The sequence below is a fragment of the Bidens hawaiensis genome, unplaced genomic scaffold (genome assembly GCF_021521415.1).
Source record: "Bidens hawaiensis isolate Kalapana, Puna unplaced genomic scaffold, B.hawaiensis_p1.1 tig00036417_1, whole genome shotgun sequence".
In the NCBI taxonomy this organism is placed as follows: Eukaryota; Viridiplantae; Streptophyta; class Magnoliopsida; order Asterales; family Asteraceae; genus Bidens; species Bidens hawaiensis.
The window spans coordinates 18,306-44,369 of NW_027496365.1; the positions used below are offsets into that span (position 1 = coordinate 18,306).

At 33.1% G+C, this 26,064-nt stretch overlaps 4 protein-coding genes across 6 annotated transcripts; 3 read left to right on the forward strand and 1 right to left on the reverse strand.

Moving 5' to 3' along the window:
* The first annotated feature begins 6,000 nt into the window (after nt 1–6,000).
* On the forward strand, nt 6,001–8,189 carry LOC143588492 (transcription factor PIF7-like). Of its 2 annotated transcripts, XM_077069480.1 has the most exons (6): nt 6,001–6,125; nt 6,449–6,872; nt 6,965–7,063; nt 7,165–7,230; nt 7,500–7,862; nt 7,949–8,189. In XM_077069480.1, exons 1-6 carry the CDS (start codon nt 6,079–6,081, stop codon nt 8,060–8,062), a joined length of 1,113 nt encoding a protein of 370 aa, XP_076925595.1. In that variant the 5' UTR covers nt 6,001–6,078; the 3' UTR covers nt 8,063–8,189. The 2 variants fall into 2 exon arrangements, with proteins under 2 accessions (XP_076925595.1, XP_076925594.1); XM_077069479.1 differs by lacking the exon at nt 6,001–6,125 and adding an exon at nt 6,306–6,321 and having other exon boundaries at nt 7,500–8,049.
* Nucleotides 8,190–10,492: 2,303 nt separating this feature from the next.
* On the reverse strand, nt 10,493–12,663 carry LOC143588494 (uncharacterized). Of its 2 annotated transcripts, none has more exons than XM_077069482.1 (2): nt 12,525–12,663; nt 10,493–11,513 (listed from the first exon to the last, which is right to left on the reverse strand). In XM_077069482.1, exon 2 carries the CDS (start codon nt 11,437–11,439, stop codon nt 10,663–10,665), a length of 777 nt encoding a protein of 258 aa, XP_076925597.1. In that variant the 5' UTR covers nt 11,440–11,513; nt 12,525–12,663; the 3' UTR covers nt 10,493–10,662. The 2 variants fall into 2 exon arrangements, with proteins under 2 accessions (XP_076925597.1, XP_076925596.1); XM_077069481.1 differs by having other exon boundaries at nt 10,493–11,522.
* Nucleotides 12,664–16,992: 4,329 nt separating this feature from the next.
* On the forward strand, nt 16,993–19,391 carry LOC143588495 (flavin-containing monooxygenase FMO GS-OX-like 9). The gene is made up of 7 exons (XM_077069483.1): nt 16,993–17,659; nt 17,756–17,826; nt 17,905–18,063; nt 18,153–18,235; nt 18,390–18,525; nt 18,635–18,808; nt 18,887–19,391. The coding sequence occupies exons 1-7, from the start codon at nt 17,113–17,115 to the stop codon at nt 19,088–19,090; spliced, it is 1,374 nt and encodes a 457-aa protein (XP_076925598.1). The 5' UTR covers nt 16,993–17,112; the 3' UTR covers nt 19,091–19,391.
* Nucleotides 19,392–23,979: 4,588 nt separating this feature from the next.
* On the forward strand, nt 23,980–26,064 carry LOC143588496 (eukaryotic translation initiation factor 5A). The gene is made up of 5 exons (XM_077069485.1): nt 23,980–24,164; nt 25,244–25,366; nt 25,463–25,519; nt 25,603–25,677; nt 25,765–26,064. Exons 1-5 carry the CDS (start codon nt 24,042–24,044, stop codon nt 25,864–25,866), a joined length of 480 nt encoding a protein of 159 aa, XP_076925600.1. The 5' UTR covers nt 23,980–24,041; the 3' UTR covers nt 25,867–26,064.

Consider the following 26,064-nt stretch of genomic DNA (forward strand, 5'->3'; position numbering starts at 1 on the left):
TGCATGAACTTTATATTATTGAAAGTTGAAAAGTTTGATCACATGAAGCCAAGAAATCTAATTTTCTAAGTTATTATAGTTAGTTGTTGATTGCAAATAATGTTACAAACATATTAAAGTTATATTACATTTTGCAACAATAAAATTGCTAGGAATTTTTAGGTACGTAAACTATAAATTAAGTATTAAAGTTCAATAAAAGAACCTTTTCAAGGAACATGCTTTAGAAAAACTTGTTTGTATTATCTATATATAATAAAACACAAAGTTGGTGTCGCAGTACATCTGATTGGGTCACATGGCGCTTTGTCATTGGACCACGCTATTTGTTTTTTTTATATGTTTTAGTTTAGTTACCGTAACGAATATAACGAAAATGACCGATAAAGTATATACTTGCCGCCTCCACGTCGAGAGTGACAAGACTCGGGTTTTGCCCATGTCCAGGTTTTACCGACCGACGCCACCTCTCCTGTTCACCTCGTTTTTTTTTAATTTTTTTTAGTTCCGGGATGGTAACGAACGTAACCAAAACCGATCGAATTCACTTCGACTCGCTTCCTCAACGCCAGGGACCAACAACACTTGGGTTTTACTAACACCAGAGTTTTACCGACCAAATACACGTCGTTTTAAATATTTTGTTTTAATACGTTAATCTTTTATATATTAGTTCGTTTGTACTATATACATAGTACGTATTTAATATCATAAGCTACAGCTATCATGGATTGTAAACCCTTCGACCCTATAATATTTTTGAAGTTTTTAATTTGTAACGTTGTAAAGTTTGCATAACCTATCACGTAGTTTCGCAAGTTCTTCATTGACAATATGGGGTAGTAAAAGTCATAACAATTCTTACAAAAGGTTCGTATTTGTAGTGTAATCAAACCATTTTGGTTAATCAAGACCTAATTATAACCAAAGAAGAATCCAACTAAACATTCACACGAGTTGTAAGGTGTGGAGAACACAATTTCCAAAACTATTCTGATTTTCATCACCTAGATACTTTATAAAATAATCAAAAGTTGGTAAGGTATTATGTATTATTTGTCACAAAGGTTAAGTCAAAACATGAATAACTTCGATTTTGTAAAAGCTTTTGATGATAACGTTTATTTTGAAGTAATTAGCATATATAAATCATAAATCTTTATGATTTCTTAACTTTTGATGATAATGTTTATTTTGAAGTAATTAACATTTATAAATCTTTATGATTTCATAAAACAACTTAAGTGACTATCACTTTATATTATATGTGATTAATATATCTTTTAAGATATGTTACACATTTGTTAAGAATAACTTGATTTAGGGCTTATTGGCGTGTTCATATGATGAATACGACCGCATAGCAGGGCACGACATGTATGATCACGAGGGGCCATGATGATGAATTTGAAAACGATGATGATAATGATTATGATGATGATTTGTATTTACGAGGATGATGATTATAATTGATACTAGTAATACTATGAGTAAGAATACTTTTATTTAAAACAATAGTTAATGATGGTTCTAAAAATTTAATAGATTAACAATAAATAAATTATGTTTTAAACAAAATTAAAGAAAACATTATTATTTACATTTATATAAAATTGCATGTTCTAGCCTCTATCTTTAGAAATCATGCTTAACATCTTTTATTTTTTACTTTTTGTAAAAGATTAAGTCCTTTACATTAACTAGCATTAAGGGAGTGTTTGGGATTGCTTATTTTCACTAACTTATAACTTGTAAACTTATTGAAAAGTAATAAGGTGTTTGAGATTGTTTATATTGTAAGAGGAAAAGTTTCATAAGTTACACTTTTTTAACTTATTAACTTAATGAAAAGTTTAAGGAGACAAAATAAAGAATCCCAAACACCCCCTAAAAACATTAATTAGTTTTTTTGAAAATGACAACTTTTCCCTTACACTTAAAGAACCAAATTTGTAATTTACATAATTATTTTTCTTTATATATTATTTTTTCCTTTTATGCAACTCATCACTTTTATTTTATAGATTATTCAAACCGATTAATTAGTTAATCAATTTACTTTTATAAGATATAAATTTACAAATAAAAATGAAGTGGCTTAGACAGATTTTTTTTGTCGATAACCTCATACCAATCAATCGAATATGGATTAATACGTAATCGATTGAACGCAACTTGAAAGCAGCTCTTTTGCTCAGAAACGAAATGTTCCAAATGTTTATAGTATATTTGTTGCGGTTTGTTTATTTTAGTTATATACGTTTTGTATTTAACTTATATACAAAACAAATTAAATAATTATTTTATGGGTATAATTTACGTTTTGTATTTATTTTATACTCAAATTAGCTACTTATTTTAGGGGTATAAACGCGCTAAGTTGATAATTTTTTTAAAATATTATATACAATTTATTTTATACTCAATTTTACGTTTTCTAACGATTATAAATTATGCATTCATGTTATGAAATTTTACTGTTTATCAGCTTCTACCAAGACCAAATCGCCCAACCTGTTATTTTAGAATTAAGCCGATGAGATGATGAAAAATGTTCGACAATGGTGGCGTAACGATGTTGTGCATGATGTCTTAATTAAGGAATTGGAGCAACATGTAAATAATGTTAAAAAGTTATGGTGTAATATAATCAATTCGTTACTACTATTAATCGTTAGAAAATATGAAAGTTTAATCATTAAAACAGTATGAAAGTTCATAAACAAAACAGATATTTTTTACTTTTGTATTCATTTTGCCTTAGGACGAATAGTGTATGATTTTGTAGAAAGCAATATTGCACGTAACTATTGAAGCAAACACAATGAGCATAGGCCGGTCCATATATCCCTATAATTTGTTAACATAATTTGTAGTTTATTGAAACATTGCCAACCAATGACCTTCATTGTTGTCACATCTTGTCCACTGTTCAAAAACCTTGTTCATGACTTTGGTGTCACCCTGGACCTTTGCATTCATTCTTCCCGTTCACATCTCATTCAATGCTTTGAGTATATGTTCGTGTTATTTAGCCGACATAACACACGCGTGTAATGCTCAATCAATAACTATATATCTTCGATTCATATAATCTTAAATGAGTTCGTGTAAACCATAAATAATGTTGGGATTAACTAAATAAGAAGGAAAATTATGATAGTATTACATAAGGAGATAAATAAAGATTAACAAAAATACTCTCATGTCATGTGACTTGCACATAGGATAAGTTATCAAAACTAACATGGTTGAGTTAACACTAATTTAAATATTCTTGTATAACATTGTATTTCATCGTTAAAAAAACATGTACTTATTCATAAAATAGTTTAAATTACACAGAAAATCATTTTAACTAATTTACATTTTAGCTACTTTATTTATGGGGCTTTTTATTATTGAAAACAGAAGTCCAAACCATATGGACAAATTAACCGGCCTATGCATGTATGAATTAACCTGTCTCTTCTAATATTGACGTAAAACATGATAAAAACATATAAACAACAAATTGACCAATGAGAATGACATATATAAAGGATACAAATAGTTTATAGATTTAAGCAAATTAAATATACATATTTACAACCCTAGATAAAGATGAGTCGGAAAAAATGGGAAGAAGACTAGTGGAAGTAAATAATACCCTATTTGGACCATTTATTGTTTTCTCAAGGGGGTACATAGTGGCCGGTTTTGGACCATCGTATCCGAAATAAATATAGCACATAAAATAAAATAAATATATCATAATCTTATCTTACATCTTAAATATATATATAAACGAAACATTTAAAAACTCTCTGGTCACTCTTTACCATCTCTCAAGCCACCAGACTATTTCATTTGTATATGGAGATCTCTCATGCGTTTGACCTGAATTTCAAATGTATGCGTCTCACCAAACGCTATATCCATAAACGGGTATAGCATACTATTAAATTAAAATAATTAATTTCACCAAAGATTTGATACGCAAATTTATCTTATAAAATAGGATTTGAATATACTAAAAATTAATATCCGAATTTTCTAAAAAGGATATTATTCATAACTAGGAAACAATATTATAGTAAAAAGAAATAAGCGGGTCATAGGTCTCACCAAACCCGGATGACTTTTAAACGGGTTATAATATTTAATTTATTTGTGAAACTCTTTTATTATCAAACCCTAATTTAATTTCTTAGTATGAATTTAGTTACATTAGGGATTCAATTCTTTTTTCTTTTAAGTTTAACTTAAATGAAACGTCTCACAAAATAATATCCAAATTGTACAAATAAACATAAACAAACAAATATATAAATTAAATAGATGATTCATTCAATGTTTCATCCAAAAATGAACATAACTTAACATAAATCGATTAAAATATGTTCTAAGTATATTATTAGCTTTCTTACAATAATAAAATTATAATCCAAAAAAATATATTCACAATATTAGAAATGTAAAGCAACCCTCGTAATACGGGGGAAAAAAACTAGTATGCATATATACGTAAGCTTGTTCGTATATATGAACTTGAAGCATTCTCATATAAATCAAGAACTCAATGTTATCTTTCTTTGCAACATCATGTGATCAATGCAATGATGCATATCAGACAACCTCTCATGGATCCGACAAGCTCTTAACAAGTACGAGCTTTTAACAAGTCTGCATCTAATATATTTGGTCCGTTCCACTATAACATGTTTGTTACCGATCCTTATCGAACAAGTCACGTAACTATTATGAAAACATCGCTAAATATAGAAGATGAAAAAAAAATAGACAAATTGGACTCTACTTTTTTTCTCAACGTTCTAGTATAAATTTTGTGACAAACAGAATGAATACCGACATCGGTACCAACATTCGTTTTTATGGTTTTAGTGCCAGTACTCTATTGTTACCCTAATGAACCAAACAGAATCGATACCAACGTGTCCATGCCACATACGACTCAAAACTTAAATATATTTGATAAGATTAATTTTAGTTGTTGTGAACATTAAAAACATATGTAGCTTGCGAAAATGATGAAGGAGAAACACAAGTGTAGGTAACATATTTTGAATAGTTTGCATAGCAAAAATGTTTTATGGAGAAGCAACAATGTAGCAAACAATTTAATAGTGTTTCAATGGTCACATTATTTCATGAGAAAAAATAAATAATGAAAACAAATATTTGTAAATGCATCTGTCATAACTCATAAGGAACCTACGCCACCAAGTTTAATTGCCTTGGATACAAGGTAACCTATCTAAGCTCTTAAAAGATGTGGATGCAGCCCTGAGTGTGAATGGTCCAGAGTTAACTAGTAACTACTATCAGCCATTGACTCAATTAAACTTCTTTCAAAACTATTTAAAACCACATGTTTCTTCTTTATGGTTTATACATAAAATTTTGTACCTTTAAATTCATTCTCATCCCTTTTTAATATTTATACACCTATTTTGTTAAATCTTAATACTAAATATATAAATGTATATAATTAGTATAATATACGTATTTAAAACATGTAAAGCCGCATTTTGCCAAGCATAGCAAAGATTAATAATGTTCGTTTGCTTGACTATGAAACTGTTTATGGTCGTCGCACGAATGAATAATATTCGCTGCAATAGTTAGGAAATTCGTATCGAACCAAGACTAGGACTTGACAAAAAGAAAGAAAGAAAGTGACAAATCAAAAGAACATGCACATATAAAGAAGAATAAACTTAACAACTATGGTGATTGAAAATAAAACACATACAAAAATATCCACTTCTCCCCACATGACAATTCAGTCCACTACATTATATGGTATGATCCATCACAACACAAATTATAGAAATCCAAAGTTGGACCCTACAAAACTCCCATATTGAAAGCAGAGAATCTCAGCCATTGAGAGTTTTTTTTTTTTTGGGGGGGGGGTGGTGTTAGGATTATTATGTATACATACATACATATATATATATATATATATATATATATATATATATGAACTCAAACTTAGTGGGGAATACCAAATTTGGAATCTGATAACATCAAAAGAAAGCAGAAAACAAGAAGCAAGATAAAGATCCTTCCCACATGCATAAGCAACAACAGCAGCAGCATACACCTCCTGTTGTCCCCATGTACATGCCCACTATATTACTATAGAATAACTTTCTTTTTTTAATAACACCTTTGTTATTCACTTGTACCTTGTTCAACAAAGTTTGTACAATGCTTCTCTGGATAAAGGTCTAGCCTTTCTTTATAAAGAACCAGTTTTACATAGCTTTCTTGTTCTTCATCAACTTGCACACAAAAAAAAATGACATTTTCAAGGTTACTAGAAGTACAAAAAGATTGATCTTTAATGCCCAAGAAATGATTTTTATTTCTTTTTATATCATTTTTAGCAAAGGGCATTTAAGTAAATTACTTACTGTTATTTTATTGTGTGAATTTTCAGTCTTGGAGACTATGGAGTTGCAGAAATCACTTGGCAAAATGGTCAACCAGCCATGCATGAGCTTGGAAGGACTAATGAAACACTAGAGTCCATAGTTCATCATGCTACAACAGTTTACAACCAAAGTCAAAGTCAAGAATTTGACTTTGACTTGCATACAAGTCAAAATTTGCCAAGAACTTATAATCTAAGCTCGAATGCCGCGTGTTCGAGTGGAAATTGGGTCGATACCGCAGGCCCGAGTTACCTAAAGAAGCAGCCTAGATCATCTGCTATTGTACATGATCAAAGTGTAGGAAATTTGGCTTTGCAACAAGAAGATAATAATGACACTACCATGATGACATGGCCTTCATCCGAGTCGCCTAATCAGAGCCTGAAGAGTAAAAACACAGATGATGATTCTAATTGTCAATATGGATGGGTAAGACTTTTTATAATTTTATGAAAAAAAGTTGACTTTTTAAGTCATTTGAGTTCATATTTTCAAACTCAATGTTTCTTGATTTTAAACAGGAAAATAAAGAAGAGGAATGCAGGACCGAGGACGAAACGGTTCGATCTCGATCAAGTAGGAGAAGCCGAGCCGCTGCTATTCATAACCAGTCTGAACGGGTAATTTTGTTTTTATGTTTTATGTTTATAATATAAAAAAGTACTAAAATTTGATACGTTGAACGCTAAATGTGATCTTATACGATATATCGATATTCTAGCGACGAAGAGAAAGAATTAACCAGAAGATGAAAGCTCTACAGAAGCTTGTGCCTAATGCTAATAAGGTTAGAATTTAAAGTCAATCCTACCAATTTCCATATCTAAATTCATTATTCATTTTTTGATAAATTTTCGATATATGTGATCTTATACATAGAAAATAGCATAAAGTAAATTGTCTTATCAAAAAACATTTAAAACCATGATCACTTGCTATCCAGAATTAAAATTATAATTTAGTATTTTGACTTCAAAAGTCAACATGTGCCTCTTTTTTTAGTCATTTACATGTGACAAATGAAAAAGTGTCTAAATTTGGGAATTGTTTATACAGACAGATAAAGCTTCAGTGTTGGATGAAGTAATAGATTACTTAAAGAAGCTTCAAGCACATGTGCAAATAATGAAAAACATGTCCATTCCACCTCAGCAGATGATGATACCGGTACCGTTACAATTGCAGCAACAACAACAACAGCAGCAGCAGCATCAGTTTCAGATGTCAATGCTAGCCCGAATGGGAATGGGATTAGGCATTCAACTCGGTATGCACCCGCCAGCTCAGCACCCTTTCATGGTCCCACAAACAATGATTAGCCCCCTCCACATAGGCGCCACATCACAAACAATCCACAATCACCTGCCTGCCAACACCACGGTTCCTTTCAACGATCCACACAACGCGCTTCTAGCACAAGTATGTCACGAATCGAAAAAAGCGTTATTCAAATTTTATTCAACTTCATAATAACTAACCATATTAAGTTTTATTTATTATTGCAGCATATAAATATGGATATGTACAAAAGCATGGCAGAGTTCTTTAGGCAACAGGTCAACCAAAGAAAGTCAATGGGCCCGAGCTCGTCTCAGCCGGACCACGTTCCGGGCGAGTGATGATTAAGAAAACTGTCTTGTAGTTATTATTAATATGTCTATTATTACAACTTAAGTATGCATTATATGTTGATCATGTAAAAGTTTTTTTGTTGTATTTATTCATAGTATTAGTATCTATCCATTGTACAGGTTTGTTCCAAAAAACATGTTACATGACTCAAGGTGTTATTTATCTTTATTGCACACAGTACAACCCATTGATGATATTAATACTGATAAGTAAAACACAAAAGACAGTGGATAGGTTTGACAAAAAGTGGGGTCAGAACATAGATTTCAGTGATTCTAAGCCACAAACTTTGATGTTCCCATAAAACTGGATCAATAAATTATCCCAAAAGATTTGATCTTGGTTTTCATGGCCTCAAGAAAGATATTGAACTGAATTAAAAAAAAAGGTGAAAAGTAGTAATAGGATAATATTAATAAATGAAAAACTCAATGTAAGTGTGCTGAATAATGGAGAAAGAGTTTAGTTTCTATGGAGTTATGAGGTCGTTCCCAGCATTAAATCACACAGGCTGGATTCATGTGAAATGATTGGATAAATGTTGTACTATTGAGTTGCCTGATGCTGACATCTACTCCATGAATGGACTCCAACTTTGTGTCAAATCATTTCCACTATCTGTCTGTGTTACTTCAGACAACAAAACATACTCTTTCCTAGCTTAATATTATTATATGAACCTAATAACCAAAAAGCTACATGTTTTTATGCTCAATATAATACTATATATCTTGACCTTAATTAAGTTTTTTTTAATGTTTAAGATTTGAGACAATACTGTAATCATATACCATTTATTATAATTAATTTATAGAGATATTATGTATAGATACCCTTTCATCATCCTTATATGTAGGCTACTCTTGTACACATTTTGATATAAGACAACAGCAGATTTTACAGTAACCTCATTACAACACTAATGCGCGGAAGCATACGTTGCTCTCATAGATCAAACCAAAGTTGGACTAGCACACATTAATACGATGAACTCAATTTCAAGGGTCGGTGTCTAAATTCTATGTATCTTGATATTTCAGAATCTATTATTGTGAGTGGATGTTGCAATCCTTAAGGGTTGGGTGCCCACCAAAGAGAGACACCAAAATGTCAGTTTTCCTACTGGTATTGTTGGTTTTTATTTTTTCAATTTTGTTTGGAGTAAAATGATATAAATCATTAAATGCATTTGTTCATTGTAGAAGTTCTGGACTTCTGGCTGCTACCTGTCTCATTCGACCTCGAAAACTGGGCCGCACTACAAGGTCTAACTTAAGATTTTCGGTTCATGTTTAAACCCGCCAGTTTTCACCATATCCATTTTTGTCAAAACTTTGTTCTGACACGAACCAAAACGACCATTGTTTTAAACGAAACATCCTACTCAAACCCATTTTGAGTCGTTGACCAACCCAACCCGACTGTTTTGCCATATATATTTTCAATAATGTTTCGGTTAGTCTAAACTAAAGGTGGCAAATGGGTTGGGTTTGATCGAACGAGTCACGGGTTGAAATAAGTCATGGGTCAAAACGAGTATGAGTCAGAATGAGTTTGGGTCAAAACGGGTCAATTAAAAAAAGGGTTGTTTTGGTTAGGGTCAAACAGAACGAGAATAACGGCGGAAACATTTTAGTTTTTTTAGATTTTTCGTTTTTTTATTTATATTTAAAGTTATGATTTTTTTCATTATTTTTTTTGAATTTTTTTAGGGGTTTTCTATTAAGGTCAAAAACCCTCAAAAAAATATTCAAAAATAATAATAAAAAAATTATAACTCAAAATATAAATCATAAACAAAAAAAATAAAAACACAAAAATGTTTCCTACGTTGTCCTCGTTCAATTAAAAAAACATCTAGAATCGAACCGAAACCGAAAGAATCGACGAAAACGAAACAAAGAAACAAAAAGCCAAAACCGGACCACATCAATCGAAATCGAAAAAACCAATCAAGACGAAACTAAAAGAATTCAAACCGAACTAAAACAAAACTGAAAAAACGAACAAAAACGAGTCCGGAATCGACCAGAAAGAAACAAAAGAAACCAAAACCAAACACGTCACGGGTGAAAACTCGTGTTGGCTTGAAACCTGAACCGAACCCGTTCCAATCTGAAACTTGTTTCGTGCCGAAATCTGTCTTTTACGAAAACTCATTCCGATCCGAAACCTGTCGCATTTCCTTAGGACACTAACCCACATCGACCCGAAAATAAAAGGATAGAATTTCAAATGACTCATTTTGACCCATTTAGTTAAAACCTTTTACCCAAACCAACTCATTTAACTTTTAAAACAACTCAAATTGACTCATTTGAAAGGGTTTGGGTCCATAGTCTAACTCTCAACCAGCATACCTACTATTCAAATTTGTTAACACCCCAACTATATTGCCTTCACTAAAACATTACCATAAAAAAATCCAATATCATAAAGTAAATAAAGAGTAGAGTCTTCTTTTTACAAGCATTGAGCAGTAACATAACACCAGATACTTTATGTTTACATCCCAAAGTTTGAACAAGTTTAAAACTTTAAGCACAAATACTAAAAAGAGGTCCAAAATCAAGAACCAGAAGCCACCTCAAGTGATGATTTCTCTTACCAGCCAATCAAGACTCGGGTACGCGAAATAAAGAACAAGAAAAGACGGAAGAGCAAACAAAATTGTGATGAGTATATACACAACCAAGATGATTGCACTTGCGGGTATTGCATACAGAACAATCAGTAGAAATATCAACACCAGCGGAAGCTTAGCCATTAAGTGAACAAAATAGATTAACGACTTACGAATGGTCGTCTGCAGCCTCTCACCATGGGACCCACCTTGACGGTTAGACTCACCAACACGTGGCCTCGCCAAACCATTACCATGGCCATGACCGGTAACTAAACCTCGAGCCCAAGACCAACCAGGGCCCGGTACATGGTCATTACAAGAAGACAGATGAGATTTGACCCGATCACCATTCAAGCTCTCAACCATCCAAAGAAGAAAGTAATTCTTTCTCGGAAACTTTAGATTACCTTTATAAACGAGACGAAACGATAACAAGTTGCACCATGGGCAAGATATGAAAAAAGGGAGTTGGATCGGAAGAGTGGGTAGCTTGACAACAGCCCATTGCAGCCCGAAAACACAGTTTTTACAGAGTGTGTGTCCACACCATAAAACATAAGGCACATTTTCCACAATATTGAAAGATTCCCAGCAAATTGGACACTCTAAACCTTCTTCCCTGCTGTTATTTACAGAGATCTCATCATCAGAGCAGTCTGAAGAAGTTTGCCCAACCCTTGCGGAGTCAATTCTCGGTCCAGATGCGCCCGTTATAGCTTTCGACCCAAAACCCCACATATTATATAAAGTATAAACACTATATCTTCTTCACCTTCTACAGAATTATTAGCAATATTTGTTCATATCCACGCCTGCAACATCTAGAAATGTTAACAATTCCATTTTGTTTCAGATTCATATGCTGTTATCAAACAAATTAAAAGTAGGGCTGTAAACGAACCAAACAAGACCTTGTTCATGTTCGTCGGTTAAGCTTTATCGAACCAATGAACAGTTCAAAAACAGCTAAACGAATGAAACTTTGTGTTCGTGTTTGTGTTCGTTCATTAAGAAAACGAACTTGTTGGTGAACAGTTCACGAACACAAATAAACACAAACTATGTTTTATTTGATTTGGCTAACCGAGAATGGTCAGTGTCAACGATTCGGTCAAACAACCAACTTTGTGGTGGTGTTTTCTTAACATTCATATTTATATGCTAAATTTACATATAAACTAATCACATAATACTCATATATATCTTTGTTTTATAGATAATAAATTTGCTTAAATCTATATGATAAGAATACAAAAGTCATTAAAGGTATTAAAAACCGTTAATTTAACAAACATAAACAACCAAACATTGACAAACATTATTCGACGTAGACAAACACATTATCAAGCATTCACAAACACAATTGAACGAACATGGGCTCTGTTCATGTTCGTTCAGTTATTAAACAAACAAACTTCCCGCCAAACAGTTCATTGAACATTCAGTTCATTTACATCCCTAATAAAGAGATATTAACACTATTTACATGTGAAGTCCAAAACCGAACCAATTATCAGTTAAAACAATGAAATGTAACTTCAGTAGAGCACGAAACTGAAACCGTGTAATAATAATGTTTTCAATAGGCAAAAAAAAAACCCTAAATATAATAAAAGAAAAAAACAAATCATATCCAGAGAATCAGAACATATTCAGCAAGCAATCTATCTAATCCAAATCATATAAACGTGCATCGAAACAAAATTGAAATAATATTCAGCGTTACTAATAAAAATTAAAAACCTAACCAATTCCTATCACATAATAAACAATTAAAAGCTAAAAGCAATCTAATTAGACTTAAAAAATATAAAATCGTTTACCTAAATCCGTTGGATATACGCAATGGCTGTAATGATTAAACGATGAATTAGATATATATGTGTATATGAACAGAGGACGTCGGCAAAGAGATATGACAGACAACGACCACTTCAACACCACTAAGTGTGAACTCTCAAGGATCATGAAATGGATCTGCTACGTCGCGGCCGTACGCTAGTTACTGTGTGTGTCAGTAATTTGGGCTGAGTTATAATCCATGGGCCTGATGAGCCTAAGTATAACAGTCCAATTATAAAGACCAAAAAGGTCAACTATACTTTATTTTATTAGCAGAGACATAGGTGCATAAAATACCCGGTACCGGTTCTTACCGTACCTGAATCACGAGTACGACCTGGTATTGGGTTTCTCCTCAGACCTGTATGCCAAAACCGGTTCCACATTTACTCGGTAAAAACCCGACCCTACCTGAAACCCGGAAAACCTAGTTAAATACCCGACTATACTCGGAACTGGTTTCTACCCGACCCGGTTTTCACTTTTGTTGATCATACCCATAACCGGGTGGTACCCGGCTTGTGCACCTTTTAAGTAGAGGTGGTCATAATGGTTTTTTTTATGAACCAGCTCCTGAAATGATCAACAAAAGTCAAGAATCGGGTCGGGTAAGAACCCTTTATGGGTATGGTCAGAGTTTTGATTGGGTTTGCTGGGTTTTTATCAGGTTTTGGCCGAGTCAGGTTCGGGTTTTGACAGGGTAGGGGCGGAACTGGTTCCACGGGATCTAGGTACGATTTTCCAGAGGAACCAAAACTTTATTTGTACTCGCAGGTCGGGTAATACTAGGTCCAATTCCGGATTAGGCACACCAGGTCGGATCCGGAACATGGTTTTTTGCCAACTTCTATGTATTAGTAGTCAACTTAACTAGTGTAAGAACGAAAGACATAATTTTGCCTACCCAACAATGTTCAATCATTTTTGCTTCTATGCTAATTTTCATTATTAAAATTCAATTATCACTAAAAAAAAAAAAGCTTCATAACGGTCCCATTTTGAACCCCCTATTCTTTTCTAAAAGCAAGATTCGAGTGGTTGTGTCACACACAAAAGTTGGATAGGAAGTATGTGATTGCGAAAAGAAAAATAAGAAGACACTCGCACATGATGTTGTATATATCGTAAAGCATATAGATGATAAAACGTCAGTGTGGATACATCACCAATATAAAGAAGTATCAAAGTGAATTGAGGGTATTCGGTTCGGTTTGTAAGCGTTATAAAACTAGTTAAAGCCAAACTAGTTATTTTTATACTCAAGATTTATTTTTCTTTTTTTGTTTATATTTTTTAAATATTTTATGGAGTCTAGTTCTTGAACATATACAAACAAATAATCCTTTGATACGAGTTGTGTTGCTATATTAGATTCTAAACATATACCAAATCAAACCTTAATCCTTAAATAGTTAAATAATCATTTTTTATTGGTTTTAACGTGCATGCGTGGACAGACTAGAACATGTTTTGGGTGAACATCCTTTTCAAAAGCACCCCTACACTTTTCCAATATTAAAGTTTCTTTATTCTCATATCATTTTCAGTTTTCACCTTTTTTTTTATCTTTTTCTGTTCATAACCATTCATATATTTGACCGATGCTCTATTTTTGCAACTCGTTTTTTTTTCACTCAATATGTTTATTAGTTTATCACCTTCCACAACCAACCTCATTACCAACATGAAATTATTGCTAATTAAAGGCATAGCTGAGGTGTGATGGAAGTTCTTTAACTCACAATTTTCTTATAGATATCAGTTGATCGAGTCGTGTAAGATTTACGATCTAAAATCTTAATGTTTCAGTATATTTATAATGAGTTTTGTGGATTATCACACTTCTGACCTAAGTTTCCTCCATTGCCTGATTGAGTGTATCTGAGAATCTAATCTTCTTTCTTAGGCTAAGAATTAGGGATGAGCAAGAAATTGAAAAGACCAATTCGAAACTGAAAAAATCAAAAAAATCAAACCACAAAACCGAATTACTAAATTTCTTATAGATATCAGTATATTTATAATGATGGTTTGGTTTTATATTTTTGTAAAAACCGCACTAACGGTTCGGTTTTAGTTTTGCATGTAAAAAAACCGAAAAAAACGAACCGAACCGAATTACTAAATTTTTTGTTTTTTTATATTTTATATTAAGTAATTTATAAGAATTTAATAAATATGTAACTTCAATATTTTTGATCAAATGTATAATATTCTATTATTTTACAATTAACAAAATTATGTATACCTAAATTCATTATTTTTAATCAATTTTTTTTCGTCCTAAAATTCTTAAGCTCAAATGACAAAAACCGAAAAAACCGAAACCAAAACGAAATCCGAAAAACCTAAACCAACAAAACTGAAACCGAACGGTTTCAAAAACTCCAAAAATCAAGTTTTGGTTTTAACCAAAAACCGCACCACACACACCCCTATTAAGAATTAAAGAACCTAAATGGCGATGATCCAAAATCAACGGTCATGAAAGATAGCACAAGAAAGAGGGCATTGATTCAAAAACCTCCTTAGGTAGGGCTAGTAATGTTTGTAATTGTAATTAATCAACAAATGAAGCTTAGTCCATAAAAGTTAATACAAGTTTGTGAATATACGTTAACTATCACAAGATCATATTAGAGACCTGCAGCCTTATTACCAACAATAGTTTGATTTTGATAACTGGTTTTTATTTTGAAGATCGACGGTTGTATCCCATAAGACGACCCTATGCATTTGCAAATTCTGAATCAAGCCATAACTTATCCTAACAATATTTAACCTTTATTTTTGAAAAATATGAACATTAGATCATGATCTAGGTCGTACATACCAAGATGGGTTAGAAGGTTGTATGACCGGAGTCATGATCAAATAATGAAAACCCATAAATTGTAACTTCTATTCCATTTATTAGGATTCTTTACCAATCCAACTTGTACATCACCTACACCTCTGATGTATATAGTTAAAAAATTCATTTACAAATCGACTAACTTCCTGATCCGATTCTCGCAGCCCTCTAGATTGAATCTTAACATGTTCCCAGAAATTAAATTATAATAAATTTTACAAGAATTTGAATAAAATCTTTTGTGTAGTGGAAGGACTACAAAAGAGGGTGATTTGTATCATATGAGTCCCGGTTAGTAAATGGTAGATTTTTGTTTTTGGAGTGTAATGGTGTTGTCTCATATACACACACACACATATATATATATATATATATATGTCTCTCTTTCTCTCACACACACACACCATATTATAATTATAATATATCCCAAACACAATCAGACGAGAAATACCCCCCTCCCTCTCCTCCCCTATCGCCTCACAAATCACCGGGTGGGGGCGGTGTTTGCGCCCCCAACTCGCCTGAAATCGCGCTGTTTATTCGCCCAATACGTTTGGCCTGAGAGTCATACATTAAGAAGCGTAGTCATCACAAAAACTAGAAAGTGTATATTTTACACATTAATCCTTTAATACATTAAAACTATGATAATATAAGCATTCTGAAAATGTAAAGATAAATAACAAATAAGTGAAAAAAACACATTGTTAGTTAAAGATGGACTAGACCCCACAGAGATTGCCCCTACTTGAAGCCAAGGGAACATACTTGGACTCACCAACCCCCTTTTCAACAACACAATGTTCACTTATATGTTTTTTCATTATTTCCCTTAACCAATTACCAATTATGCATAACTATTATAATATATAACAAGAAATAGTTAATATATACACACAATTTCCCTTTGTTTTAATTTCAATTTAAAAATTAATAAAAATGCTTGTTTGATTTATAACAAAAGATAGTTAAAAGGAATGAGAAAAACATGACCATTGGACCCGAACCATTCAAGAAACGAAACGTCAACGTTTTATTCTATAATACAAAGACATATCTTGTTTTCTGTTCGTGCGTCACCTAGCGGCCTAGCACATGAAAAAATCGAGGTTTTTGCCAAAAAGAAAAATAATAGGATAATATAATTAAAGAAAACTACCCTGCGCAACTTCATGCTCCGTATAAATGATTTTCCATAAAATTAAGAGTTTAAATAATTACCATTCTAACATTTAAAATGAAAATATTTATAACCTAGTAGAGGCAAAAACTAGATTTAGAACCAACCACGTAAGAAGGCTTGCAAGACAAACTACATTGATGATTCTTGGCCCCAAATCTAACTTATGATCAAGTTGTGTCGGTAGCTAATAGGCATATACACTTTACTTAACAAAATCTACTCCTACATTATGATTACGACCCCTACGTTGGTACCCTTATAGCCTATGATTGCATGTCACACTATTAATAATATGTTAACAGTTCATGTACAATAATCATATCTTAAAAAAGAATTAAAATAAACTAATAATACAAGTTACAACCTACTTTTAGATAGACAATGTTGGAAGAATCAATCTTCCTCTTTGTTTACCTCTTTAGAAGCAATCTTTTTCACATAATAACTTTAGTATAAAACACCACACAACCTTCACACAATATGCACCCAACTCACTCATCTTTAAACTACTTCAATCCCATTTGCACACACTATGGTTTCGGTTAGGAATCCGCCTCGGTGCGTGTGTGTCATTGGTGCTGGCCCCTCGGGTTTGGTTGCCGCTCGGGAGCTCAAGAAAGAAGGACAAAAAGTGGTGGTTTTGGAGCAAAAACATGAAGTTGGAGGGCAATGGTTATATGATCCCAAAGTTGAAGGTCAAGATCCGTTAGGCGCGGGTTTAACCGTTCATAGTAGTATCTATGATTCGTTAAGGCTTACATCGCCTAGAGAGATTATGGGGTTTACTGATTTCCCATTCTTGATCAAGAAAGGTAGGGATACAAGAAGGTTTCCTGGTCATAAAGAACTCTTTTTGTACCTTAAAGATTTTTGTGATTGGTTCGGTTTAAGGGAGATGATTCGGTTTAATACAAAAGTTGAATATGTTGGGATACTTGATTATGGTGCATTTGGAGAAGATTTGAAATGGATTGTTAAAAGCAAAGTTAAAGATTCCGATGAGGCGGTCTCAGAGGTGTTTGATGCAGTTGTTGTCGCCACCGGACATTATTCCCATCCTAGATTGCCTTCTATCAAAGGTCATAATTATCTTCCTTCACACACATACATTAATGTATGTACTATGTACATTATATATATATATTGATATATGTTTTTACTTTTAAACTATAAAGGAATGGATACATGGAGAAGGAAGCAAATGCATAGCCACCTTTACAGGGTTCCTGAGCCGTTTCGTGACCAGGTAACCAAACGATTGTTTTTAATGTGTGTGTTCACGTGCACACGTTTATAATAAGTCGAATACTTGCAATACTCGCAGGTGGTGGTGGTAGTGGGAAACTCATTGAGTGGGCAGGATATATCAATGGAGCTTGTGAATGTAGTTAAGGAGATCCATCTTAGTTCCAAATCACTTGATGTTTCGGAGGGTTTATCAAAAGTGATCTCTAAACATGATAATCTACATCTTCATCCCATTGTAAGATTGATATATTCATTTCATGACCATTTGTTTATTAAAAAAAAAGTGTACCAACCAGCCATTTTAACGAGGTTTTCGTGTAATAGATAGAATGTCTACAAGAGGATGGACGAGTTGTTTTTGTCGACGGTTCATGGCTCAATGCAGACACAATCATATACTGTACAGGGTAAATTACAGTTAAACAAATAAGAATATTAACTTTAGTCTTACACAAGCTTCATGCTTTAAATATATAAATACATGTATAAATTTTAAAACTTGTAAGGCTTAGAACTTAAGATATCTCTATGAAACGTATTGACACGTATTGTAACACGCAGGTATTCATACTCGTTCCCATTTCTTGACACTAAAGGAGCGGTAGCTATTGACGACGACCGAGTGGGACCGTTATATGAACACACCTTTCCTCCAAACCTTGCCCCATCTCTCTCCTTTATAGGCATTCCTAGAAAGGTAAACTTAAAAGCCATTTTGCTTTTCTTTACTTGTTACAAAATACAACTAATTTATATTTTAAAAGCTTGTTTCTTTAACTTATTTTGGTGGCCATTAATTGATGTAGCTTATAGGGTTTCCTTTCTTTGAATCACAAGCAAAATGGATAGCTCAGTTGCTTTCTGGCAAGAGAAGTTTGCCATCTAGAGATGAAATGATGAAATCTATTCAAGAGTTTTATAAATCTAGAGAAGCCGCGGGTATTCCTAAGCATAATACTCACGATATAGCCGATTTTGAGGTAACCAAATTCGTTTAATTAACTAATGGCTCAATAATATATATAATGTACATACTAATAGGGAGCAGTGTGATGTAGTATTGTGATAAGTATGGAGATTATGTTGGATTCCCTCACTTAGAAGAATGGAGGAAAGATCTTTGTCTTTCGGCTTTGATAAATTCGGATGTGAATTTGGAGACATATCGCGATGCATATGACGACGAAGAATTGCTTCAAGTTGCTCATCGAAGTCCTCATTTTACTCAACTTGAAGCTGAAGCGTTTTCGAATTCGCTTTAAATAAATTATGGGTTTGAAATCATATAAAATTATATATTATGATTAGTTTTCCACAAAAGGGCTTTTGTTGTTTTTGAAAGCAAAGATCAATGGCATTCTTTTGCTTTCAAAAGCAAGATAGCACGGCCAAAAAAATAGTTTTACTTAGACAACAACCCAACAAGGGCATAGTTTGGACTTGCAAGTGTACCTTGTTGAATTTTTAATGTTGTCCAGCTTCTTTACATGATTGCAATGTCAGTACTTTTGTTTTCAGATTTTTTGGTGCCTTTCCTGCCTAAAATGGTCATAAATTGGGGATGGCAATTATAGTTTTTATATAATCTACACACGCGCACGTACGTACGTACGTACAAGATACTAGGGACTAGGGGCGTTCAAAAAAATCAATTTTAGAATACTCGAATTAATCAAATTGAATGAGTCGAACTTTAAAATTTTAAAGTTGGATTCAATGTCAATCTAGAAATAGGTTCAAGAAAATCGATTCAAATAAATTCGATTTGAATTCAATCCGAGTTCGAATCGATTTGATTCAAATTCAGTGATAATTCTTTTTAATTCTATTACTAAAAGAACTATAAAGTTAAACTTTTTAAACATCTTTAAAACAAATAAGCATTTAAAGTGACATTCAAAATATTCAAAGTGGTAACATCCAACATTCAAAATCTCATAAAACTTAACATCTCTCAGAAAATACTCCGTTTTTTATCCAGAGCTTGTTGTAAGGCCAATATTTGTGACTTGCGATATTAAATTACAAAACTACTTATATATTTTATGGTCAAGTGAATAATTAAAACCGACGAGGAAACCAGACACGAAACGAGAGCTTCGGGACGCGCGTTTAGCTTCAACGGGATTAGGCTTCTAGAATGTTTGTATTTAGCTATATATATGCATTATGTATTTCATTTTAGTGTGTGTTTGAAATATGTAAATCACCACCCAATGGGAGCTCACCTTGGGTGGGTCGGTTCTTTATTAATATATTAATCTTTTATCGATAACGAGATCGTTCACTATCCATATTATCTTTATATTTTTGTTCGGTCGTTTGATTGTTTATCGAGAGCAAAACCGTTCGGTGGTCGTTTTGGGACCTACACTTGTAACCTATCTTTATTAAAGAATATCCAATTAGCACACTTTTTCGAGCTCTAGATGAAATATTAGGATTAAGCAAGGTTGAAAAACACACAAACAACCAAATGATCTTAAATGTAACAGATAAGGTTTAGATCCTAACACCATTTCATATGGAGATCTTCCGGTTAAAATAGACTATGTTGTTGTGTTAATCAAATAGTTAAAACATAATCAGACCACAAAAACAAAGGAACAGTACCTCGTTGAACATTAAGGATCTAGCCACATCAAGTAAACGCCTGTTTTTCATTTAACACCACCATTCCACTAGGTGTATAACCACAAAATGTTTATTGAATAATTCTAGTAATCTTAAAAAAATCTCTTGTACTCTATTGTTCATAAACTAAAGTATTATTATCAGACTGAAAGCACTTAACGCTGGTATTAAACATGATTTTTTAACTGACTAGCAAAACTTTCAATATTTAAAAGAATTCTCTTTTAGATTATTACAGATATAACGTGCCAAACCCGTTAACTATTTTATAAACACCCCAAAACACAATCTTCTTACCGAATACTCGTCCCAATACGGGCACAAATGTTTTTTAAGCTTCTCAGTCGGATTCATGTTTTTTTTCCAACCCCAGACGCAGATAAGGTCAAATTGAATGGGTTGACTAGGATGCACTCTAGTTCATTGAGAAAGTGCTTAGAGGCTTTCGGCCAATCGGCACAATGGAATTAGTGAATTTTCTTTAATCAAGTGGTGAGAGTTCAAACTTCATACTTCATTATTGGTATTTAATGCAATCATTTTATTTCTTGCCTTGCTTTTGTTGCCACTTGTCACTAGAGGTGCACAAATCGGGTTTTTTTAATACCCGGGTTTGGGTATGGAACCGGGTACGGGTATGACCGGGTATTGGTAATAATCGTGTCAGGTTCGGGTCGGGTATTGCCTCTAAAAACCATACCCTATGCATCGGGTTTGGTTCGGGTATAGAACCGGGTATTCTAAACCGGGTATTTGAATACCCTATTATCGGGTATTGAAAAAACCCTATTTACGGGTATTTTTCGGGTATAGATTGGATTTTTTTGAAAGTTTGCACTTGTTAGGGGTAATTTTCGGGTATTTTTAAAGTATTTTTCGGGTATACATCGGGTATTTGAAATACCCGGTTTCGAGTATTGGAAAAACCCGGTTCCGGGTATGGAACCGGTTCGGGTTTTCAGGTATTACCGGGTACGAATCGGGTCCGGTTCGGGTTTTAGTGCCAAAATGCATACCTTATCTATACCCTACGGGTATGGTCGGGTACGGGTTCGGGTATTAAAAACCCGGGTATTAAAAAAACCGGTTCCGGATTTTTATTTCGGGTCCGGTTCCGGGTTCAGGTTTTTTTTCACCTCAACTTGTCACGGTAACAAGGCCCAGTTATTTGTTGATTACTTGCCTGAAAGAACAAAAGGCCCAAACAAGAAGTCTAGAAGTAGTAGACTAAACAAGAAGTCACACGAATCTACTTGAGTATATTCTTGTTTTCATATTATTTTTGGCAAAACTGGTACATATGTAGCTAAATAATAAACAAAAATGCTAAATAATCAACATAATTTCTTTGAATGTATTGAACAAACGTGACTTAACAATGGCGAAAAATAAAATTGAATACTACGGACTATGACTTAACAATGGCGAAAAATAAAATTGAATACTACGGACTATGGAGATACTCTATTTTTATAATTCGTTAGAGTATCTCTCTGGAATCCATAAACATAGCCCCTGTAGAACGGACCCGACTATTTTTTTTTCATACCCAAGTTCATGATGATGAAAAATCAATTTTTCCATCCATGGCAACAATTCTATCCTGTAACTTGTTACACAATTGTTTGAGATTTTTACGTTAGTTCTAAGAATCTGTGAAGTTGAAGCACCTTTTTAATTTTTTTATTACATTTTTTTTTAATTTTTAAGTATAAACTGAGAAATATGGGTTTGACGCTTAACTTATATATAATTATATATACACCCATAACACAAGCATATTTATGATTTTTGCTTTTTTCTAATATAGGTCATTGTTAAATTTAACAAATAAACAACTTAAATCATGAGGTTTTGTTTAGCAGTTGTCAATTCTTGCATCACTGATTATATTCTAGCTATATATTATTGTTATTTTCATATTTAATGTTTGAATTTAGAATCTAAAAAATAAAGTTATTCCTTCAAGGTGACATTAAAATAAAATTCTAACACTAAAATTAAGTCAAAAGAGAATAATATTCAGACTATAAGCCAACATCACTAACACGTTTGTTGATTTGAGATGTTCAATTTCGATAAGAAGATGGTAAAAATCAACATCAAAAGACATACGTGTACATAAGTATTACAATTTACAAATCACATCTATCCAAACCATAGATAAACAAATCACATCTCTATCCATAACATAGAGAAACATCATGAATTTATGACAACAAACGTATCAATAAATACAACGTTACAAGAAATACATATTATAAAGCAAACATAAGTTATAAACTAAACATAGAATAACATAAAATTGACTTTCACTTGTTTTAATTACATTTCATTTAAATGTTAAAACTAATATTTGATAGAACCGAAAAGACAAAGGATTGAAACAAGACCATAAATATGGTCTTTATGTAAGTGATAACCAAGGGTGTAAACGAGCTGAGCTGAGTCTAAACTCCACTAGCTTGAGCTTGATCATTTTGACTTACAATAGCTTGAACTCGGAATATTTTGAGCTTTTTTTTAATGCTCGAGCTCGGCTAGTAAATTGTCTTTTTAGGCTTGATGTCGGCTCGACTCGGTTAACATTAATTAGTTAACTTATATACGCTTTAAATTATTTTTATATAACTTGATAAAACCATAAACGAGCCTAACCTCGGCTCGAGCTCGGATGTAGAGTGCTAAATTCATATATATATCTAAAATAGATAAAACTTATTAATACTCAAGGCTTAACCTCAAGCTTGATAATTAAACAAGCTTTATTTGAGACTCAAGTACGGCTCGAGCTTGAAAAACTCAACTCGTTTTGAGCTTTTATCGATCGAGTTCAAGTGCCTTGCGAACAGCTCAGCTCGTTTACGCCCTTAGCGATTGACTTAGTATACATACAGAAATGTTAATAATCTAATGAAGGGTAGCAAAGTAATGAGATAACAACATAATAAGATAGACGATATAACTTTTTTTTTAAACAGAAATTTTATTGTTTGTTAGGCCATCACACTTTTTAAATTGGAGAACTCATTGCCATACTCTAGCCAGACTATGTTTTCTTAACCGGACACACGCTGTATTTCAGAGTTTGCCTTAGGTCTTCCCCTGGAAAATTATACCGCCAGCGGCCACTTGATAGTCGATGAGACGAAAACCCAGCAGACTCGGGGTTCGAACTAACAACCTTTGTATAATAAATTACCGGTATACATTCAAAGTAACACAACCTAAACCTGCTACCACTATACTACAACTAAGATTTAGATGATAATGAGAAAGTTAACATATAAATGAAATTAACGTGTTAATCATAAGAATGACCACTTGAAATTCTCACTTAACACGTTAATTTTATTTTTATTTGATCCAAACCCGAGATCAAAGATACTAGATCAAGATAAGATAGAAAAGTCAAAGAGGGAAAGGCACATTCTGGGCGTGGTTTCAACGCTAACATCTAACGAGATCAACGGCTGAGCCTACCCATCACAAACCAAAACCCTACTTATAACCACTACCATCCACCTTCACCACTACTCTTCCGATCCATTCAACACATTTGTTTTTGTTTCAATCATCATGTCGGACGAAGAGCACCAGTTCGAATCCAAGGCCGATGCCGGAGCCTCCAAGACTTATCCTCAGCAAGCCGGTACTATCCGCAAAGGCGGTCACATTGTTATCAAGAACCGTGCTTGCAAGGTTTGTTTGAATCTCTAATTGATTGTCTATTTGTTCATTTCATCGGGTTGTAAAACTTTGTATGTGTGTAATTGATTAGGTTAGGTTATTTTTTGGTACTGGATTTTGGGGGTTTTTGTTTAGATTAGGGTTTGTAATTACTGGATGTTGTTTATGAGTTAAATAGTATTAAACTGTTGCATAGAGTTTACTCTAGATCTGTTAACATCTAGTTGGTTTTAGGGATCAGTATATGGTACCGAGTACACGTACCGTACCGATTACTCGATTACTGGTAAATTCGGTACGGTATTCGCTACACCCTTTTTAATAAATTTGGTACCGGTAGGGTAGTGCTGGTTCGGTATTGATACGGTACCTATCTAATTCGTAGTTGGTTTTTGTGTAGAGTTGATTGATTCAAAGATCTTAATTAATAAACCTTGTTTGTACTATTATAGTTTTACTCTGATTCTTAGAGCATGTTGGGGATTGAGTTTGAAAAATGCTTATTGGCTTTTTCAAAAAGCCATTTTAAAAAGCCAGGATTTGGGGCTTTTGAAAAACTGCTTTTTCTCTCTTTCAAAAAGCTAAAATAAAAAAGATTTTTATGATTTGTCAAACACATTTTAACTTATTGGCTTTTCGAAAACGCAATAAGCCAGTAAGCAGTTTTCAAACTCAATCCCAAACATGCTCTTAGCTGTATGAACCTAGGTGAACTTTGATTAAAAAGCTTATTTTTTAGACTTTTAAGCTATGCAAACAAAGTTGAAGTTATTTAGATGACAAACTATGTGCTTTAGTTGATAGAAACTAGGAATATACTGTGTTTGTTTTGTTTAAACTCGATTAAATCTTTTTTTTTTCCTAAAGTAAATAAGCTTTGAGTCGTATTTTAAATCTTGGAAAAGTTGTATTATTTGAGTTGTTGCGGTTCTTTAAAAGCTATGTTTTATATATCTTTTCTGTTGATTGTTGGGAATTTCATTGTGATTCATGAGTATGCTGACTGAATTTATGATCTCAAATCTCTTTTAAATCTGATTTATAAATTCGACTGTAAATTGACTTGTGCTTGATGCTTTCTTTGTTATCAGGTTGTGGAAGTGTCTACCTCCAAGACCGGCAAGCACGGTCATGCTAAGTGTCACTTTGTTGCAATTGACATTTTCAATGGGAAAAAGCTTGAAGATATTGTCCCATCTTCCCATAACTGTGATGTATGTAATCACTAATCACCGTCAAGCTACTTCCCTTTTGTTGTTTTGATACTTTCAATTCAACCAAGCGGTCTCTTATTTGTACTTGTTTTGCAGGTTCCTCATGTTAGCCGCACTGACTACCAGCTCATTGATATCTCTGAAGATGGATTTGTATGCTTCTTCTCCCTTTTTCCTTAAACTTATCTTTTAACTCGTCATTCGATATGATTTTGAATGTTGTTTAATAATCCCAGGTGAGCTTGCTGACTGAAAATGGTAACACCAAGGATGACCTGAAACTGCCAACTGATGATGCTCTCCTTACTCAGGTTTGCTGTTATTTTTTATTCATTATCAGTTGTATTACTGTCTCATTTTGAATTGCAAAGTTGTGATTTTTGTTTGAAACTGTGCAGATTAAGGATGGATTTGCAGAGGGGAAAGACCTGGTTGTGAGTGTGATGTCTGCCATGGGAGAGGAGCAGATCTGTGCTCTCAAGGACATCGGTCCAAAGTAGTTTCCTGATATTTATTGTTATGTTAAAGAAGACGGTCGATCAGTTGGTTGTGATATCAGCAGAAACTTTTTTCTGTTGTAATACTAGCATTTCATTTTTATTTTCTGCACTAGTATGACTAGTCCATTCTATTTGGGCTACGAACAAGTGTATGTCACTGGATTTTATCTGCTTTTAATTACTCTTTTATCTTATTTA

Bases quoted from the DNA above. Each gene is read 5' to 3' on its own strand.
- LOC143588492 (XM_077069480.1), top strand. From the start codon at position 6,079: ATGCATAAGCAACAACAGCAGCAGCATACACCTCCTGTTGTCCCCAT. The intron at 6,126-6,448 runs GTACATGCCCAC...GTGAATTTTCAG, and splicing joins ACACCTCCTGTTGTCCCCAT to TCTTGGAGACTATGGAGTTG. The intron at 6,873-6,964 runs GTAAGACTTTTT...GATTTTAAACAG, and splicing joins CTAATTGTCAATATGGATGG to GAAAATAAAGAAGAGGAATG.
- LOC143588494 (XM_077069482.1), bottom strand. From the start codon at position 11,439: ATGTGGGGTTTTGGGTCGAAAGCTATAACGGGCGCATCTGGACCGAGA.
- LOC143588496 (XM_077069485.1), top strand. From the start codon at position 24,042: ATGTCGGACGAAGAGCACCAGTTCGAATCCAAGGCCGATGCCGGAGCC. The intron at 25,367-25,462 runs GTATGTAATCAC...CTTGTTTTGCAG, and splicing joins CATCTTCCCATAACTGTGAT to GTTCCTCATGTTAGCCGCAC. The intron at 25,678-25,764 runs GTTTGCTGTTAT...GAAACTGTGCAG, and splicing joins ATGATGCTCTCCTTACTCAG to ATTAAGGATGGATTTGCAGA.
- LOC143588495 (XM_077069483.1), top strand. From the start codon at position 17,113: ATGGTTTCGGTTAGGAATCCGCCTCGGTGCGTGTGTGTCATTGGTGCT. The intron at 17,660-17,755 runs GTCATAATTATC...TAAACTATAAAG, and splicing joins TAGATTGCCTTCTATCAAAG to GAATGGATACATGGAGAAGG. The intron at 17,827-17,904 runs GTAACCAAACGA...CAATACTCGCAG, and splicing joins CTGAGCCGTTTCGTGACCAG to GTGGTGGTGGTAGTGGGAAA.